Source organism: Phoxinus phoxinus (assembly GCF_949152265.1).
Source record: "Phoxinus phoxinus genome assembly, chromosome: 5".
NCBI lineage: Eukaryota > Metazoa > Chordata > Actinopteri > Cypriniformes > Leuciscidae > Phoxinus > Phoxinus phoxinus.
This window is the reverse complement of record NC_136880.1, coordinates 19,087,922-19,109,818: the sequence shown is the minus strand read 5'-3', so window position 1 is coordinate 19,109,818 and position 21,897 is coordinate 19,087,922. Positions and strand designations below refer to the sequence as shown.

Here is a 21,897-nt window from a genome sequence, read left to right as displayed (position 1 = left end):
TTAAAACATTGCTCGCCTTCAACAGTAGTTTGAGACGCTTCTAAAAACCAGAAACCAGAATCACCTTGATGTGTGTGCCATGCTAACAGTTATGAGCTCACATTCGTCAGTACTATACACTAAACTTGATTTTTTTTCAATGAAATCTATGGACTTTCGCCTAAATTCAGCAAAACTTCTGAACTGGTCTAAACAGAAAGACACAAATTCAGCTTTGCATGGTCCCTCTACATAATATATACAATGACGAAACGGATTTCTGCTACTTCATGTAACACATTTTTATCTGTGGGCAATGAGACTCGTTCAGCTAGAGAGTCAGTGTCACCCGGTCAGTGCAACATAATCAAGTTCACAATACTTCAGCAGTTTAAAACAGAAAACACTATCAAAGACCAGCTTGGCACAGGTTAAACTCACAGTATATGGGTGAATCTCATGAAAACATGTCCAGGTCACAAAAGAAATATATATATATACATATTGCATAAAGGAAACAAAGCCTATAAGACTTCTGCATTTGATAGTTTACTTTAAGTTTTATTTTCAAATAATTCCCATTACACTCAATAGTGATTACCATTATTGTAATGTATTTTATATTTAAATCAGCATAAATTATTGGCAGTAGAAGAAATATTACCAGAATGTATAAAAATGATTTAAATAATATATATTACAGTAATGAGAACAATTTTTTTGCATTATGGTAATAATAATAATTTGGGGGAAATGTGCTTACTTGTCATAAAAAAAAAACATCTTAAAAATAGGCATTATTGTATAGGAGACATATACTTTTTTTTTTTATTATCTTGGGGTGAAATATGTAACGTGGACATGTTCATATGAAGTTTTGTATGATATGCAGAAGAATCTCTACACATTACTGCATCTGTGTTTTCCCTTACAGTCATGAGGTAAAATTATAGAAAATATTAGCAAATCTTGAAGGCGAAATGTAGGTAAAAACGTAATTGTCATTTTTATGTTTTTTTGCCTAATTGTTTTCCAGGCATAATAATATTCCAGAAATGACATTCAAAATTTCTTCCTCCTGTAAAGGAAGAGCTTGACAGTTTAGAGAGAGAGAAAAAAAAAAGAGAGACAAGTCTTGGGGGAAAAAAACGAACTAGCCCTAGCTGACACTTGGCAAATACAAATCTCAGTACAATGACAAAACACGCACAAAAACAAACACTAGCAACAGCCTACAGGCGACGTCTCACTTTAATATATGTACAAAATGCATGAGGCAACCTAACCAGAAAGTAGTGAGACTTGTTTGTTTCTTTTCATATTCTTTGTAGAGGCAATACGAGCCCTGTCTCCTCAAACAGTGAGCATTGTAGATGCCTTGATGCATTTATGATTGGACAAAAACAAACATTCAGTCATATTCTAATGCACTTTGCAATGTCTGTAACTGATTCGCTGCATTGCATGATGTCTCTGGGATTTAGCATTAGTCAGCGTAGTGCATGATCGATTCAACGTAGTTGCCAGGAAACAGTCCGGTCACACCATTACACACTCCCTCGAACCAGCCATCATCGTTTTTCTTGATGATGTAGATGATGGCGCCCTCCATGAAGGACAGCTCATCATCTTTGTCCTTTGAGTAGTCATAGATGGCCACCACTGAAAGAGGAGAGCACAGGGTTAGTATGACATGGATTAGAAAGTCTCTGTCCGTCCGTCCGTCCATCCATCCATCCATCCATCCATCCATCCATCCATCCATCCATCCATCCATCCATCCATCCATCCATCCATCCATCCATCCATCCATCCATCCATCCATCCATCCATCCATCCATCCATCCATCCATCCATCCATCCATCCATCCATCCATCCATCCATCCATCCATCCATCCATCCATCCATCCATATCCTGATTACAGTCTCAATTGGAAAAGGCATTCTCAAATCAAAACTCTTACATTAAAAAGAAACAAAAATGAATTAAAATAAGTCGTATTGTTGTGCCTTTGAAGTAAATTTGACAGTGAAAACTCAAAATGAAACCTCGAGGGCAAAGGGCACTCACTCACCCTTTTCTAAATAGGTTTTTGGGGCCCAGTGTGGGTCTCCATCAGCATAGGGGTCATTGTAGTGCACCAGAGCTGCATCTTCTTCTTCATAATCCACAGGTGGAGGTGGAGGGGGCGGGGCGGCTTCCTCAAACATGAGCGTGTCCTCAGGTAGAGGGGGAGGGGGAGGAGACGGGCTGTCTGTAACTGGAGGACAAAGAAGGAAGGAAAACCTCACTGACATCATCTATGACCAAATCGAGTTTTAAAGACAGAAACCTAATTTCGAAATACTTTATTGAAAATGGCACAGTATGCATTTAAAGGGGTCCTATTATGCCCTTTAACGAAGTATTGATTTTGTTTTTGGGGTGTACTAGAATATGCTTTCGTGCTTGATTGTTCAAAATTTTCCACATCTTTTACATTATTACAGTTCCTCTCTCCCCAGTCTGTCCCGAAAGCGTTGTTTAGTTCCGGTTTCGATGAAGCCCCTACTTCCAAAATACGAAATGTGCGGTGATTGGTTAGCTGGACCAGTGTGTTGTGATTGGCAGCGCTTAGCGTGTGTTCGGGAAATGTCCCACCCCTTCATAACCGCGAGTTCTGCTCTAGTGTAAATATAAATGATGGAGGCGATTTCAAACCCTGACAATGTTAACAAACAAGAGGAGCATCCAGACTGGATTTCATGTACGGACTTTGCAAGCACAGATTTCACAGGATGTTTCAGAGTGGTAGTCATGATATTTGTTGGAAAACTATGGTTTTCACAAACAGTGATCGATCACAAAACCATGGTTAATTTTCCCAAGGGGCGGTAAACAGTCTTACGAAAGCTACAGTAAACAACACTGTATCATTACTAATGTTGGCTAGCAGGCGAACGTAGCAACAACATAAAACTTATAATTAGAACTGTAATGTTCATTAATGTTCAATGTTCTACACCATTACTGTGTAGAAAACGCAAGCCTGCATTGTGGTTCTGGAAGCTGTTCTTCGTAAAATGTGCAGATCACAGATAAACATCGGGATTATAATGTGCAGGAAAAGTATTTAAAATAAATCAGCATAAGGAAGGTCAAACAAATGAGTTGTGGAATAAACAGCGTCTCTTTGACATAGCAGCAGCTCATCCACTTGTCTGCGTATTCCGTGGGCGGGGATTATATAAATTATGATGGGACATTAGGACTTCATAAAGCCCGGAAAAATCGTGTTGTAGTCCAAACGAGGCGTTTGTTGTAGTTTTTGAAAAGTTAAATAAAAGTTTTGATTCTGTTAAATAAAATATCTCCCTTTGAAGTGGACTTTGAGCTTTGTAACCTTGCAGATCGTTGTGTAACAGCAATATTACACACTAACTAAAGCTAAAAAAAGTTAAAAAGCATAATAGGGCCCATTTAAACAAATAATTAATGCAATCAAAATTGCTTTACTGCTTCTTCTAAGAAATAATAACATGAGTCGCAAATAATCCCGAACTTCTTTAAAAATGTCATATATTTAATAACTTTAAATTAAAGTGAATTCAAATTGATTCTTCATTAAGAAATTAGAACGGTTGTACCACTCTGATTTTTTTATTTTTTATTTTGTGCCCGCCCAAAAAAAGTTAATTTTAATTTAGAAATTAAAAACATGCTTAAATCACAGAAGAGGTGTATTAAAGCCACTGTTTGTATAAAATGTATTTTTGAATAAATTAATAGTGTGCCATTGGCCCTACATATCAGTAATAGTTATATAGAATAAGTCAACTTCCAAAATAAAACTCTATATCACAAAATGTTATTACATTTTAAATGATTAATATACCCATATGTTAATACATACAAATAAACATTACATTTTGGGTACAGAGAATAATTCATACACGGCAGGCTGCAGCTGAACAGAGACCATATGTGAAGGTCTAAGCACTACGCTAATGTGAGCGTTACTCACTGTTCTCCTGAACTCTGGCCACAAAGCCAGTGAGGGGAATCTGGGGCGTCAGCTGCACCATGGGAGGAGGCGGTGGAGCGATAGACACTGGAGACACACGGAGCGCAGATACACACACATTCATACACATCCAGCCAGACAGAAAGAGGATGACAGGCAAAAACAAGCCCAAAGAGTTACACACAGGCAGATAAACAGACAGAAGGCAAACGCAGTTATTGTTACATGAAGAGATGAACAGCAGAAAAGCATTGGTTACTAGGGCTGCTAATAACAAATTTATTAACAAAAAGTGTTTGGTGCTGCTAGTGGTGAAGAAATTACACACTCGAGCTTGGTGATTGTTTTTACAGGCTTTTTAAAGTGCAAATTCAGAGCCAAAACACTTTTGGGGCCACTAGCACTCCCTAGAGTAGAACTGAACTCACTTGTGTTCTGGGGGTACGTGGGACCCCCGTTCAGGTGGGGTTGAGGCACGGAGAACTGGGAGGAGCTAGCAGGGGCGCGCCGGTAGGTGCCGGTGGCTGACACCATAGAGGCGGAGGAAGAAGTGGTGGAGGAATTGTGTCTGGAGATCTGTCGGGAGATTGTTCCGAATTGAGACATCGGGATTGGGCCCAAACCTGGACCTTGAGGAACTACAGGGGGGAAAAGACAGTCACAGAAGATGAATCCAATGCAAAATAGATCACTCTGTTAGGAGCTGGGTGGAATGGGCTGGGTATTCATTCAATTTTGATTAATCAGCTTGTGATTTGGTTCAATTCCACTCTCAATTTAATTTGATATTGATTCATTTGTACATAAATCAGGTACGGTACATCTCCCTCAACTAAAACTGTACACCACACACTCAAAATTGACAATTCATATTTTTTTTAATGGAATACTGTAGTTAAAATAACTTCCCCTCACAAAGCTTATTGCGATTTATGGAAGGCACGCTACAAATAATGTTTTCAAGAATCGAATAACATTGAGAAATCAATTTTATCAACCCAGCCCTATAAAATAATATAATATGTGAAAAATGTGAACTGTCACCTGGTGCCATACTGGGAGGGGAGGGTGTTGGCACAGCCAGAGGGATTCCCATACTATTACTGCTGTTTTCCCGACCGCCGCTGCCCCCACTACTGCCACTGAGACACACAGACAATAGGGTTACAGAGAGCTATTAAAGCAACAAGCACGCGTCGTCATAAATTCCCAAAGTGGCATCCTTTATTGAGCCTATCAAACAAGTCATTTATGACACCATCAAGAGCTTTTGTAACTTGAATTTGGAGAATAAATGTGATAAACCAAAGGTTAAGAAACAGTTTACTGTTATTTCTAACCTTATTCACCTTCAGCTTTCATCAGTAACAAGCCCACTGGGAAAGCAATGACAGTGGAGAATCAAGTTCATGAGAAAAGAGAAGACGACTTCCAGATTCTTTAGACTTGTATATTTAAAGTGCCATAGAATAAACAAAAAGTCTAATGAATCTGTATAAATGAATGCCATAAATTCACTGACGCATCAGTTTTTTTGCAAGAGGAAAGGAAATAAAGATAGACATCATGAGAGAGCTTAGAAATGTTACACTAACAAAAGTCATTTTTAAAGGTTAGAAACATATATATTCTCATAATTGTCATTTTATATCTCACAATGTTACTTTATCTCACAACTGAGACTTTATTTCTTGTAATAGCAACTTTTATCTTACAACTTTAACATATCACCATGAAACCCAGCATTCATTGTTCAGTTTGGGGTCAGTAAGATAAGACTAATATGCTGATTTTCTGCTCAAGAAACATTTCTTATTATTATCAAAGTTGAAAACAGTTGTGCTGCTTAATATTTTGGTGGAAACCGTGATACTTTCAGGACTCTTTGATGAATAGAAAGTTCAAAAGAACAGCATTTATTTGAAATAGAAATCTTTTGGAACATTATAAATGTCTTTACTGTCACTTTTGACCAATTTAATGCATCCTTGTGGAATAAAAGCATTTTTTCTTCCAGCACAGTGTCTCTTACCATGAAGGCCGGGACACACTAAGACGAAGGTCAGTTGGCGATTGAAGGCTGCTATAATTTTACATCATCTTACCTGAGCATTCGAATGCACGAATATTTTCATAACAACATGAGCCGACTGGAATGAAGAAAGTGATCAGCGTGATTCATATTCAAAGCGCTGCTTTGTTTACGGTGTGTATATCTGCAGTCCTAGATTCGGTTTCCCTTTTTGAATGACGAAAATAGACTATTGATACCTGCTGATATAGACAAATATTAACATACACGCAGGCGCAAAACGCACATGCTTGTCATTTTGGTGTGTTCAAGCGCAGCTTTCTGGTCGAGACGCAGCCGACGAGAGGCGACAACAAAGTCGGCTTTCATTGCCGCTGGTTCTTTGACGTCGGCTTGGTGTGTCCCGGGCTTTAGAAGGCCTGGATTGTCTTGTGTATCCATGTGTGAGCTGTACCTGTGCGTTCTGGGTCTCTGATTGAGTGAGGCTGTGCGTCCCGGGCTGTTCTGGCTTCCCAGGCGCGCTGGACTAGTCATGTAGTCATTAGGCACCACAGGAGGCTTGACTGGCTCAAGGGTCTTATACGGTGTGTTTCGTCTGAGAAAAGAAGAATCTTGTTAATAAAGATGCAAACTACATGCGGAAAAAAGCATTGTGTTATTAGGTGCCAGACCCTTAACTGTGGCAATAATTGACAAAACTCACAGGAGACAGCACAACATTTTAAAACATAAGTGAAATATAGTGACTTACCCCAGCGTACCTCTACCTGCCATGGGGGGGCTTGGGGGCTTCTGTGTGGGAGGGTTGGTCCTGGATAACGTTCCTCCACCTGCCCGAGCTGGCGGGTTATTCCCTTGCTGAAAACATTTGACAGGGAAAACAACATTAAGACAACTTTCACAGTCATGATCATATCCGATTACTCCGCATGACAAACATACAGCATGATGTAAACTACAATATGTATATTCTCATATCAGATTATAAAAATTAACTATAATGCGCATTACACAACATTATAAAGAACCAAGGCAAAGATGGTTGTAACATGATGGGACCCAGAAAGCATTGTGGGCTGTGTGCTTACCTTTGCTTTAAGCCACTAAGTGAAAGCATTGAGGAAGAGAGAAGATAATTAATGTTATTTAATTACTTAAACTTAATGAAAAAGGGAGAGAGGAGAAGCAAAACAAAAGACCTTTGAATAAAGAAGAAAAAAATACATATCTAATTTGACTGATAAGAATCTAGAGACAAAGCGGTTCACAAAAAACAAATGAATGATAATCACATAAATGTCAGTCATAATTACCATCTAATCAGGCTAATAAGCAAAATTATGCATAATGTCTTTTCTAGCTATGTGACAATTACAAGCATTTGGTCAGTAAATAGCTCACATGGATTTAATTGAATATGAATTATATATTATGTATTATACATTTTAAAAGCTCATACCCATAATCATAGCTGTACAGCAACTACAGGTGCAACGGTTCATTTATTTTATTAATTCATCTTAAAAGGTGTTAATTACATTTTTCATAATTTTGATGATTATGGCTTACAGCTTATGAAAACCTTTCCACAATATTTTAATTTTTGAATTTGGGGTTTTCATAAGCTGCCATAATCATCAAAATTATAACAAATAAAGGCTTGAAATATCTCAGTTTGCATGTAATGAGTCTATAATATATTAGTTTCACCTTTTAAGTTAAATTACTGAAATAAATGAACTTTTGCACAATATTCACATTTTTCAAGTTTATGTAAACCATATTTACTACAAACTGCCTCAAATACTTGTTAGCTTGCAGTTTTTTTAATTTTATACATTCATCTAGCTAGGCTAATATGAGTTAGCCTACTATGTCATGGCATTAAATAATCGTTTTTAATATTAAAAAAACTGCTTCCACTCTTCTGGGAAGGCTTTCCATAAGATCCAGTGTTTTTGTGGGATTTTTTGCCCATTCATCCAGTAGAGCATTTGTGTGGTCAGACACTGATGTTGGATGAGAAGGCCTGGCTCGTAATCTCCGTTCCAGTTCATCCCAAAGGTGTTCGATGGGGTTGAGGTCGGGACTCTGCGCCAGCCAGGCAAGTTCTTCTTCACCAAATTTATCTAACCATGTCTTTATGGACCTTTCTTTGGAACACAGTCATGCTGGACTAGAAAAGGGCCTTCCTCAAACTATTCCCATAAAGTTGGAAGCATAGCATTGTCCAAAATGTATTGATATGCTGAAAGTATTAAGATTTCCCTTCACTGGAAAACAGCGCATACAACCATCAATCCTCCACCAAACTTAACAGTTGGCACAATGCAGTCGGCCAGGTAACGTTCTTCGCGATTCGTCACTCCACACAGAGTCCAGTGATGGCGTGCTTTACGCCAGTCCATCCAGCGCTTGGCAGTGTACTTGGAGATGTGAGGCTAGCATTCAACTGATCGGCCACGGAAACCCATTCCATGAAGCTCCCGCCGCAGAGTTTTTGTGCTGTGGAAGTTTGAAACTCTTCAGCTATGAAATCAACGTTGACGACTCTTACGCGCCTCAGCATCTGTGACCCTGCTTTGTCTATTGAACTTGATATTGATAACTGTAAAAATGTACTGGTATACTTGTATTGGAATTTTGGCATTGTGACAATTCAACATCCACCAATTATGATAATCGCAACAATAGAGTTCTGAGGAAAGGAAAGGGCTGAGGAACACAGTATCTCCTCTGGGCATGTCAGTCAGGGGTGACTGACACACACAGAGCAACATTTGAAGAGTTAAGTGTCCTAATTACAGAGCCAGTATGAGGGCAGCCTGCGGGGCGTTTACTCAGCCGAGGGGGGAAAAGGCCAGCGCACATCAGCACCAAACTAATGAAGCATTTAAAACAGGTCTTGGGGTGAGCTGCTGGCACATGGCTTCAAGATCTGGCTCAGTTATATATATCGGGAATGAAAAGGCTGAACAACTAGTAGTGAATAATGTTGACATTGTGTCATAACAACACACCATCCAGACCAATCATGGCATCATCCCATAAAAGCCATTAAAAAACACAAAGGTCAACGTAAAAATGCAAAGACATCTTTCATAATTACTTCTCAGTTCAGATAGCCACAATCTAATGTGATAACATCGCTACGAGGGTTCAGAGAGCAAACTGATGTCATTATAACAGCTCAGAGCTGACACTGGTGGACATGAATAATTTAATAACATATAGTGAAGGAAACCAGAGAGGGTCTACACACACACACACAATACATTTCTTTATCAGTACTTTGAATACTAATATCTAGAGCAATCAGTTGAGTTTTTTTTGTTTGCAAATGTATGCATTTCATCAACGAAAACTTATTTAAATACTGATCCAGTCCTTGTTCTGTACTATTTAAACTACACTAAATCTGAAATTAAACAGTAACATGATATAATCACATGTTCTCTTATTTTATGGAAAACTAACCAGTGTTTTATTCAAGCATTGTATTCTTAAGACATCTGGCCTATTCTGTGTGCTTAAACTCTTTAAATGAGAAGCATTTAACAACACCATCATGTCCTCTTAAGGTCTTTTTTTGTGTTGGTTTATAAAAAATAAAAAAAATAATATTTTGCTTCTCTAAATGAAAACAAGTAGGCTAACAAGTAAGTAATACTTCTGGATGTAAGTCTTGATTTTGAATTTATTCATAAACTCGAAACCAAAGTATGAATAGTAGTAATAACGATGCTTGCTATAGCAAACATCAAAAAATGTTGGCGTCAAAAAGACTTACTTTAACGCCGTGACCCACATCATCCAGCAGGGTGTAATCTATGGGCTTCCTGATGTAGCGCACGGGTCGCTCCATGTTGCCCGGGGCGATTATCTTGTGGGTGCGGGATGTGTTTTTGTTAGTGGTGAGGATCCCAATCTCTCGTCTGGCAACTTTCTCTTTATGAATGTCCACAGTCTAAAAGAAAAAATAGAGGGATGAAAATGGGTAAAGTTTTAGAATTTATGTGAGCAACCACAGCCTTCATGTAGGCTAGCTAATATACATAGCTTCAAATAAGGTGTCTAAATACCGATGAAACGTGACCTAATTAATATTCATAGCCATTTCTATAAGTAAATTGAGGCTGAATGCTATTAAACATTTGTGATGAATCTCGATTTATTATGAATACAATAGTATCTATTAACCAAAATGTAGTACCTATTAATCAAAACAGAGGATTCACTAAAGTTGTCCATAAGTAAAATTATTTATATTTTAAAACATGTCCAAATAATTATATTGTACATTTTAAATGGTTCTATTTAAATGTATGTGTACATCTTTTATTTAGAGCATACGACAGGTAATATGTACACATTTGCACAGCATTGATAAGAAATATTTCTTAAGCACGTATTAGAATGATTTCTGAAGGATCATGTGACACTAAAGACTGGAGAGTAATGGTAAAAATTGTAATAACATTTTACAATAAGTCAGTCAAATCACCTGCACCTATGATGGGATCCAAGCAGAATTTGCCTGCCATTTCTGCCAATCTTAGAGAAAAGCGGTGGTAAACCAGTTTGCAGGAGCCTTTTAACTTCAGTAGAAGGCAAAACATTAGATCTAGTTTCCATTAAGGCTCTGAAAATATACTCTAGTGCATGATGGGGGAATGAGATTTCTAATTACCCTCAATAAATACACCCCCATCCCCCACTTAGAATGAAAAAATTCACTCTGACATTGTGTTCAAATATCTACAAAGAGAACTAGATGCTCTTTACAAATCATGGCTTACAATAAAACTAGGCTCGCGTTGGAAATGACTGAGCTCGGGCTCGAGTTATTACGGCACGTCAAGCATTATGATTATTTCATTTCTAACATATTCAATGTAGTTAATCACCATCTGCATAATCCATAGTCTAGTCCATGTAAATCTTATTATTTATGCATAATACATAAGTGATGGCACTCAGGAACAGCAGAGCATGTGGGGTCAACTTGAGATTTGGTGCTTCTCTCGAAGTCGGCACGCAAATATGACTCCACACGGGACACGATAGCAAGGGTCCAAGATTCACCTTTTGCCGCACATAATGGCAGGTAAATTGAGAAATGTAATGTCTAATTTGTATAGTGCTTTTCACAATACACATTGCTTCAAAACAGCTTTACAGAAGGTTGTATTGTAATGCAAATCATTTTAATTTTATGCCATAAAATGACAATTAAGATATTAATAATTGTCATAACTGAAAACTAGCTGGTTAGTAAAGAGATGTGAGTTAAACATTTTCCAAGAAGTCGTTTAAACGTTGAGAAATATAGAGGATGGCTTTAACCCTCATGTTGTGTATGGGTCATTTTTGACCCAGAAAGGATTTTATTTCCCCCGAAAATGCTAGTTAACATAGTTCGCATTGGACTAAAATGTACTGACTTTGCTCACACAGGGTATAACTAACATTTTTTCTCCAAGAATTTTTGTAATTATTTGTGATTTTTTGTGTTCCCGGTCAAAAATTATGAGCCTACAAAAAATAGCTTACAAATGTATCATTATTCTATATTATCATCAAATATTGGATTCACTCCTTTTGTCAACTTGTTTTCTTTTAAGTAGTAATCGTTTTAAACTGATATATCGATTGATTATCTGAGCTTATGCACATTAATTTTGTAATTTTGGCAACATTGAATAAAATGTAGAAAATTTTCAAAAAAATGTATCTCACAAGTGTGCTTTAATGTTCAACCAAGTTTGTTTTAAATACTTAAAATATTTTAGACACTATTTTATCGACTAATATTGGATTAAATCTCTTTGTCAACTTTTTTTCTTTCAATTAGGACAGGTTTTGTATTTCTTTTAGAAACTGACTGATTGTAGGCCTCATTGATTGAGCATATATTGGTCAAAAATGACCATCCATTAAAGACGAATGGGGGAGATCGAAAATAAGAAAAACATTTAGTGTTCAGGAGCATGTTGTTCATCATGTTCATGTTCACACATACGATCATGTTTTAAATGCAAAGATAAAGGCCTCGGACCTGTGCATGCGTGGTTATTTGCGCAAACGCACGCACGCACGCACACTATTTTGAGTATTACAGGCTTTCTTTTTTTTTACAGAGATGAAATGTATCCTCAGATCAATGAGGCCTATGATCAATCATTTCAATTATAAATATAAAACCTGTCCTAATTGAAAGAAAACAAATTGACAGAAAGATTGAAACCAATTAACTTTAACCAATTAAAAGGCCGGCCATTTTTGACTGGAAACAAAAGGTGTTACAGGGTTTTTAACCCTGCATAAGGGTTCATTTTAATTACAAAACTACTATATAATGTGATGACATTGCTTATTGAAAATTACATGAATCAAGGTAATGATTTGGGTTGAAAATTACAAATTTTGTGGAAAAGTTTTTCACATCTAATAATGTAAACAGGAAGCTGCTAGAAGATTAACACGCAATGCTTTTATTTTATTTGCCAGTCATCAATATATATACTGTATATTATTTACCATTATTGTATTTTTCCCCCACACAACTGAAGGAATTAATAAAATGACAATTTAATCATGTGCACATTTTTATAAACAGTCTAAATTGTGGCACTTAGAGAATTACTGTTCAATCCAGTATATCAGTAAGAAAATGTACATGATTTTGTCACTGTATTTTCTGTCACTCTCTGTAGTTTATGATTTTGAGGGGTTCGCGATCCACCAGTTGAGAACCACTGAATCAAAGCATGCTGGGTAAGGAACACCTGGTTGTGTTTTGTTGGTGTTGTAGTGCCCATGGCTGACCTGAGAGATATGGTTGATGGAGGACTCCATCCTGCGCAGCTGTGAAGCCTGGATATCCAACAGCTGCAGCACATTGTTGGCTAAGGCATTGATCTGATAGGCCACGCTGGCCAGGGACTGGGTGGTGTAGGCTTTGGTCTCCTCCAGGGCTTTCCTCTTGTCTTGTGCCTATACAAAGTAAAAACAAAACAAAGATACCACTAGTTTTAAAGGGATAGTTCACACAAAAAAGTACAATTCATCATTTACTCAACCTAATGTTTGTCCAACCCTTATTTACTTTTCATTACAGAACAAAAAAGTAGATCTTTTTCCAGAATTCCAGAAAAAATTACCGTTTTTGTCACCATTGACTTCCGTTGCATGGACCAAAAAAAAAAAAAAAAAAACTTTTTTTTTTCTTACAGACCTTTATTTTATGTTCCACAAAATAAAGGTCTGTAAGAAGGTGCTTGTGAAATATAGTTTCAAACAAATCATACACATTCAATGATTTTCCAAAGCATCTCGCACTACTAAAGCTGTTGTGAATGATAATCTTGAAATTCGTTATGGACTCCAGATAAAATCATGTGGAAAAAGACATTTGTGATTCACAGCGCGACAAAGAAAAGAGATGGGTCAGTAACATACTGGATGCAGAAATCACTTCATCACTATTGTGTCTTTACAGTTACCCTAAAACAATACAAAACTCTCTGTTGATCCTCACAATAGACAGCCATGAGCTTCACCATTGTTTTTGTTTTTTTCTAAAAGAAATTAGGCTAATACTTTTATTCAGCAAGGAGACATTCAATTGTTTAGAATGGTGTTCTTTTGAACTTTCTATTCATGAAAAAATCTTGAAAAAAAGTATTGTTTTTTTAACTGTTTTCAGCATTGATAATAACGAAGAAATTGAGCAACAAATCGTCATATTAGAATGATTTCTGAAGACTCATGTGACACTGAAGATTCTCAAAATTCTGCTTTGCCATCACTAAATAAACAAAAAATTGCTATACCAATTTTATTTAAATAGAAAAAAATTATATTATTATTATTTCACAACATTTATGCTTTAACTGTATTTTTGTTCAAATAAGTTAAGCCTTGGTGAGCATAAAATACTTTTATTCTAAAAAACAAACAAACATAAAACCCCCAAACTTTTGAACGGCAGTGTATGCTGCATTTGTTTTAAATCTACGAATTACAAAATATAGTCAGTTAGCCTAAACCTGTATAACAGCTGCTGAAAGCATAACAACATGATGTAAAGTCAGAAGTTATTATCAATGAAACCCCAGTGTGAAGTGATCTGGGGGCTGTTCCATAAACCAAGATTAGAGTATAAGCCAGACTTATTTTGGTTAGTCAGACTTATTGTCGGTTGATTCTGTTTCATAAAGCAAACTTAAAATAGTTCAAACTCAGTTACCCTGGCAACTTATGCTGGGAAACTAGCCTGGTCCAGGGCAGGCTACTGTCAGGCTAAGCCTCAGTTGTTGCACAGATCCTCTAACACTGACCACACAGATCCTCTAACACTGACCAATAGGAACACAATTACTGACAATCTCTCATACCATTATTTGACTTTATTAACCACTATAAGTCCAAAAATAAATATACAGTAAAGAAAATCAACTTAAGGCTACAATGATAAATTAGACAATATAGACCTAAAAACATATATATGTCGGGGTTTATACATATATATATATATACATATATATATACATATATATATCCTACAGGTTTACTTTTCTTACTGGCTGAATGTTTTGTGATTTAATTAGATAGTTTTAAAAATTTATGAAACACAACATTTAAAAGAAATAATTACAAAAGCACAGTATACATTTAAACTGGTAAGATGAATCTGAGCTTAGTAATTGTATTAACCTACACTTGATTTACCCCATTACAATAGTCCCTTTACAGTTATTATCCTAAAAATACACTAAATTGTAGGTTTAAAATTCTAAGGCACATCTAATGTCCAACAACCAATATTTTAGCATATATATATATATATTTTATGTACTTTATTATGTCTTTCAATTCAAATACATTTAACACAATTATACAAATGGACAGTTCCTTTAAAGACATAATATTTTCCCCCGATAAATCTTATTTTTCCTTCTACTTTTTTCTTTTGTGATAATACCCACCAACACATAAAAACTATTAGAACAACAACCATTAAGTACATAGTTAGACACTTGTACATATGAAAAAAAAAATGGAAAAAATAAAACATTCACATATTTATATCAAACTCTTATAATGACACATAATTCATAATAAGTTATTAAAGTAATATTATTTAAATATTAAATAAGTAAATAAATAAAATAACAAATAACTAGAATTAGGGGAGGGAAGGTTATTTAGTTATAGGCTAATATGTATTCCTTTATTTTAGGGAATATTCTTTGATTTTAGAGTTGCACATATCTTTTCAAAATGTATACTTTTGCTCTTAATTTCATGTTATCCTCTCCATAATGCACTGTATAAACTAAATCTAACCAAACATTCTTGCTTTCTCCAAAAAAAAAAAGATTGCTTTAAAAGCTGTAATTCTCAGCATTCTAATTAAATAAGTATAAGTCATCTTTTTTAAGTGGCTTAGGTCCTAAACTCAAAACTATATTTTGTATCTTTATTATATTTGGTTTCTTAAAAATTTCTTCCCTGAATTAGGCCTACTTCTGTTCAATTGTTTTATTATAAGTATAAAATATATGAGTTTAATGAGATATAAGTTCACTGCAACTGATCCAACATCCTAAAGATAAATTATTATAATTAGAAGATATTTCTGGTGTTATAAAATATCGCATAGCCTATTAATTTTCAAAGCAAAATGTATATTAGTCAGAATTATTGCGCTCCGATTTGGCGCGCATGCGCGCAGCAGCGCTCGTTCAATGTGAAGTTTACAGCAAAATGGAACTATTTGCACGACTTTCTACGATTTTCAGATGGAGAATATTCCTGTGAAATGTAAGTTTTGCAAACACCATGTCTCAAACGCATAAAACAGCACAAAATATGCAGTTGATGGTGGATCGATTTGATCTATGATTGACCTCCAGGGCTGCTTAAGAAACGCGTGCACACGCAGTTATCTAGACTAGATAAACCTGGATCAAATTAGTGGGATTGCGTGAACTTGAATGACCTTTTATGAAACCGCTTTAGCCCCAACTTATTTGTTAGGTTTATTCAAGTCGCGTTTTGGACTTTAATCCCCGCTTTTCTGAACGGCTTTTATGGAACAGCCCCCAGGACTACTTAAATGTCTGCAGTGTAATACAAAATATATGAGATGGGTGGTCAAATATGTAATTTAGCAGTCATTATTATACAAATTCTTGACCACAGAATGCTATAAATGCTATAAGGCAACAATTAACTTTGTTTAAACTGTATTCAGACAAGTGGCTGATGCAACCGAGACCGCATTTGATGTGATAATACATATTCTGAAATTCAAAAAATTTCACATATTAAACAATTTCCTGTTTCATCAATGACATATTAGATAGCTTAGCATGACAAACATGAACAGTAAACACTTGTGGACCTTTAAAGCCATTAAAAGCAAATTAACATATGGAAATAACATTTTGAGTTAGCACATATGATTATGCACAAGTGGTTTCTGGTTGTTTCTTGGCTCAAAGAGCCCATCTTCTAGCCTCTATGATAATTGTTCACTTCACTAATTTAATGTAATTAATTTGGGGGTTTGTATAAATCCCTAACCTCAAATATGAAAAAGAGCAAGCAGCACTTTGCTGCATAATTACCAAATCGCCTTGGTCTTGAATCTAGCAATTATGAATAGCAATGCACTCCTCGCACTCCATGAACTTAAACAAAAAATGTGAGGGAATTAGCTCTCAGGAAACTAATAGTTGTCATGTCAGAATACTATTACATAATTGTTTGTAGGGTTGCGATTTGCTATTGCTGTGATGTTATGTGATTGACAAGTTGTCTCGCAACTTTCGGTGCTTACCCGAAGGTGTTAATGTGGCCGGGCATCAATTATTCCGCTTATACTACGGTTACCACACCTCAAAAAATAGTTCAGAATTATGTATTTCCAGACAGTATTCAGGTTTTTGTTCTTAAAACGCCCTTGTGTGTAGGACTAGTTTCTTACGCATCTAATCCCAAGCCTCCGTTGCTAATTCCAAAACGGCATTTTTGACCTAGTAACGGAGGCTTACTTTTTGTAATGAGAATAATAATGAGCAGGGCCTAATGAGAATACTTTTTGCGTGCGAAAGAAACAAAAATAACGAATTTTCAACAATTTGACGCATGCGTGTGATGCTGACGCAGGAGCCAGCCAATACTGAGCCAGTGTTCTGACGCAGAACCCGTAAGCGCTGCACTGCGTTTATACGGTGATGGTGATAGAAGAGAAGAAATTGTTGAATAAAGTGTGCGCACAAAAAGTATTCTCGTCACGTTATAACATTAAGGTCCGTTGAACCACTGTAGTCACATGGACAATTTTAACGATGACTTTACTACCTTTCTGGGCCTTGAAAGTGACGTTGCTGCCTATGGCTGGTTCAGAAACCTCTCGGATCTCTTAAAGAATATCTTAATTTGTGTTTCGAAGATGAACGAAGGTCTTACGGGTTTGGAACGACATGAGGGTGAGTAAGCAATGACAGAATTTTCCTAACCCTTTAATTTTGTGGCAGAAAACATTTAAATAATTTGTCGTTTTTATCCTATTGTTTCCTAATATATTTATTTGCTTGGTTAGTGTGGTTGTTGTGGGGTTTGGTTCTTTTTCTGTTGTAGTCTGCATGGGGACCTTTGATCATTTGGCGAAGTGATATTGAACTGTAATGTGGTCAAGACCTGCCTGGAACTACTTTAGCTGTGCGTTTCCCTGAAAATAATTGCAGCACCTTAGAATGTTCATCAACCAATCAGATTCAAGCATTTAACAGCCCCGTAATATAAATAATTGATAATAAATACTGAAATATTCCATTCAAATACAAGAATTGTCCATTTCATAGCATGCAGCACTGACCCCAGGTCTGCTTCAAACACCACCTGTCCCAACACGTCAGTGCTCCTCAGCTGTTCTAAGACCATGTGTCTGTCGCCACGGGGGATACAGATGAATGACCCATGCATGTCCTGCCTGTGGTTTTCCACTATGTCCTCCTAGACTGTTGGCCAACAGCTCTAAAACAATGAATGACTCGTGATATCTTGATTTAGATGGTGCAAGACATTAAAGCATAACGTTTTTAATAATTAAGAACAAATGATATTTTCTTAATATTATCAGGAACTGCCTGGTTTTCACTTATTTGGTCCAAAACATCATATCAAGTCTAGACTATGATTACTATAATTTCTAAATGAACACAACAAACATAAAAGTTTGAGGTCAGTAAATCAGTTTTAATGCACAGTATTTAAACAAAGTTTCTTAAGCTCACCAAGACTGCATTTATTTGATTAAAAATACAGTACAAAGTAATATTACAAGTCATTAATCCAGTCTTCAGTGTCACACGATCCTTTAGAAATCTTTTTTAATATGCGGATGTGCCTCAAGAAACATTTTTTAGCATTATTAATGTAGAAAATTATTTTTTGATGAATGGAAAGTTAAAAAACTGTTTATTTAATAAAATGCTTTATTGTGAGTTTTGATAATTTTAATGTTTCCTTGCTGAATTAAAGTATTAAACCCAAACTTTAGAATCGTACTCATTCTTTGTCACGCCCAAATTAACACATTGCTAATCCATGATTCACTCATGAAGCATTCTGGATTTCATTCACAAATGGTTTTGATACCGATTTAAAGGGCATGGTGCAAGTCATTGTAAGACATGACTAACTTCTGTCTAGTGTCACAGATCCCTGCTTTTGAGTATGATTCACCCATTCCTGCTTTGGTCCTCTTTTTGAGTACGATTCACCCACTAAAACCAAAAGAGGAACATTTTTGAGTCATTTAGTCCTCTGAGTCCTCTATGAATATCTGAGAATGTGTCATTGCTAAACGAACTCACATGAGGATTCAAAGACATGGCTTATATCAAAACATATCAATAGATTCCCAAATTCTTAATCTCGTAGCTTTCTAAAAGTATTTTTACAGTCTTTAGTCAGAATGTACCAACATATAACCATACTGTGAGACTGCTTTAACGATACATTGATGGATTGATGGATAACTAATCGTATGGTGCATTGATGCAACGCCGTAAACCCTCAGGCAAAATTCTAAATAAATGAGGTAATCAGTTGCATACATTTTTTTAAGTTTAGAAATTCAAAGTTTAAGTGCACAGAACTGTCCGATTTTTATTTTGTACTCATACATTTTATTTTATAGCTATACATTAAACTACTAAATCTCCCACTTAACATTACTCTTGCACAAAAACAAAGAAAAATGCATGTTAAATATATTTATTTTGATTATGACATGCATTTGTTCTGCAGAATTTTTTTTTTTTAACAACTTGAGTACCTCATTTTGTTGTGTATGTCTTAAATGTCTTAATGGGATCCTATTTTTAGAAATACTTTCTTGACTGTTGTCATTGCATCTCATTGCACAATCCAATAATGATCCGTCATCAGACGATTGATGATCTTGATTTTGTTTTTTCAATATAATTTCAAAACTAAAGTGTATATTTCATTGTTGATGTCCCAATTGAGATACTGGATTTTCAATTTTCAGAGTTCAATTAAGTGTTCATGTTAGCCATATTTTCGATGTATAGTGTATTTGAGAGTTAATAAAAAAATGTAGCCGTTGAGATCTCATTAGCAGGACCCTGAATCTAATCAAACTGCCTAAATGTATCAAGGCATGGTTTGAGGTATATTGGCAAATAATGTATCAATGTCAGATTTATGTCTGAATACACACTTGTTTTCATTAAACTAATTTTATCATCAACTTATATTTATATAAGGTTCCTAATAAATCCAAATATCAGAGCCAACATTCTTAAAAACAATGTAACATTTATCATTTTTACAAAACATTTTTGACAAAAAAAGTAGGTACATAGCTGTGAAACCTCATAAAAAAAAACATTTTTTTTAAATATAACCCTCTTCCACCAACTGTTTTTCCTAAGTTCAATATATATTGTAATCTATACAAAGTTTTGAGACCTGATGAGAACAGCTCATGAGAGAAATCAAATGGTACATCTGCGTCAAGAACATCCCACCGATCATCAGATGAAGTTCAAAGAGAACAAGTTTAATAAGAATAATGTTGTGTCTCAAGAACTTGTTTTGTATTTTACAAAATCACAGCATATTATTAACTGCAGCGATGATCTTACACATTATGAAGGTAAAACAAATAAATAGTAAATCAATTGGTTTAATTTCTCACTGAACATCACCATCCTAAATGTCCCTTTGTTGAATGTGATTAAATTATACAAGCAAATGATTATTTCCTTCTTATCCCACTCATTATCATAGCAGAATGTCAATATGCATCACACACACATACATGCCTCAATCACATAATTCCCATATTTTAGTAAATATATCTATCATAACAAGTTACTTATCTATATGCTTAAAGGCTACCCTACAACATTTGAACATTTCCAACAGTCTCTGTGCTTTATTGTAGGAGTGAAAAGGTTTCAGTGAGAGAAACATTATTAACACAGGTGTGTCAGCAATAACTTATTCACACCATCATCGACATGTCGCGTCTAGGCGTCTCGCCATTATACTTCAGCCAATACACATTTGCAACACACACATATTAAAAGATATTGCCGCCGCATGTATTTAACAAACCCATGGTGGTTTCACGTTCCACTGACATATATTATAGCGTTGCCAAAACGTGGATGAAGTTCAATAGCGTTTAGGGGTTGAAATGAACATCGAATATCTGGGCTTTCATCACATTCACACTGTCACCCATGGGGCTTGACACCCGTCTGGACCTCGAAACAAACCGAACAGCAGAATTCAGCAAATTAAACATTGGAACGTTCAGAGCATGACGTATAAGTTCGGAAAATGACGTCTTGGCTTCAAACACATTTGCAGTCGATACATTGACGCCGCTTGCCCAGCAATAAGCTATTAGATAACATACCACTAGATTGGTTTGTTACAATCTGTTGGGCGATATTTTGACCATTAAACTATTATATCTTTTTTTTTTAAAGCAAATCTGTCTCCATCCATCGTAGAGAAAGCGGCACGTCTCTGACACACCCTCCGAAAGTGAATTCGTGCTTTGTGTCTATCAGGGTCAAACAACGGAAATATCATCCAAATACACACGCATAGCATTCTGATTAAATGATCTGATCGCGTGTATTATGCCTCAATGCGCCCTTATAACCGTTTGATGGGGATCCTCTGTAATGCTACAAATGCAGTGCTCGCATTTCAATCACATCCCCACTGATTCAGACAATACATGAAAGGCAAAGGTAATTTCTCCAATCCATACCTGCACATAATTGTTCTCGCAATATTCCGCAACCCTTGAAAGGTTTTGGTAGCTCTCCACAAGGGCTCTTTTTCCTGCCGGGATTTCCTCCTCTAACAACATTTGTAGCTCTGCCATCTTACATCCCTCTGCATTACTCTTCTCCCCCTCTTTCATTGAAACCAGCGGAGCTTCACTCTCCGACAGGAGGTCCCTCGCCTGGCATTGTGGGATTCCCGTTGGCTCCTCTATTTCGGAAGTGTGACAATTCTCAACGCAGCGCTTTACGCACTGTTCTGTGATTGGGTGCCTGGTTCTGAGAAAAGGTTCTGGACCAATGGGAGAAGAGTACATTTTTCTCAGCGATGCGAAATAGAACACCGTTCAACTTCTGACCAGTGTGTGATATTGACGAGAAGCAGATTTACAATGAAGACTAAAAAAAGTCTGCAATGAAGCATTCTTTTTAGTTAGCATTTAAGCACATAATACATTATGTGTTGGTGTTTTAAGCTTTAATGTATGTTAATGAGATCATCGTTAGTTTTTTTCAGTGAACCGCATGTAT

General features: G+C 36.1%; 1 protein-coding gene across 1 annotated transcript; it reads right to left on the bottom strand.

Annotated features, from left to right (window-relative positions):
* Positions 1–161: 161 nt before the first annotated feature.
* abi1b (abl-interactor 1b) lies at positions 162–21,616 on the bottom strand. Its single transcript, XM_079612442.1, has 10 exons — positions 21,351–21,616; positions 12,845–13,012; positions 9,807–9,983; positions 6,768–6,874; positions 6,471–6,611; positions 5,029–5,126; positions 4,413–4,622; positions 3,985–4,071; positions 2,056–2,241; positions 162–1,641 (listed from the first exon to the last, which is right to left on the bottom strand). The coding sequence occupies exons 1-10, from the start codon at positions 21,504–21,506 to the stop codon at positions 1,466–1,468; spliced, it is 1,506 nt and encodes a 501-aa protein (XP_079468568.1). The 5' UTR covers positions 21,507–21,616; the 3' UTR covers positions 162–1,465.
* Between the last annotated feature and the right edge of the window lie 281 nt (positions 21,617–21,897).

Coding starts and splice junctions, on each gene's coding strand:
- abi1b (XM_079612442.1), bottom strand. CDS start 21,506: ATGAAAGAGGGGGAGAAGAGTAATGCAGAGGGATGTAAGATGGCAGAG. Junction 6,875..9,806: donor ATGTGGGTCACGGCGTTAAA/GTAAGTCTTTTT, acceptor AAATGTTTTCAG/CAAGGGAATAACCCGCCAGC. Junction 4,072..4,412: donor CACGTACCCCCAGAACACAA/GTGAGTTCAGTT, acceptor GTGTGTCTCCAG/TGTCTATCGCTCCACCGCCT.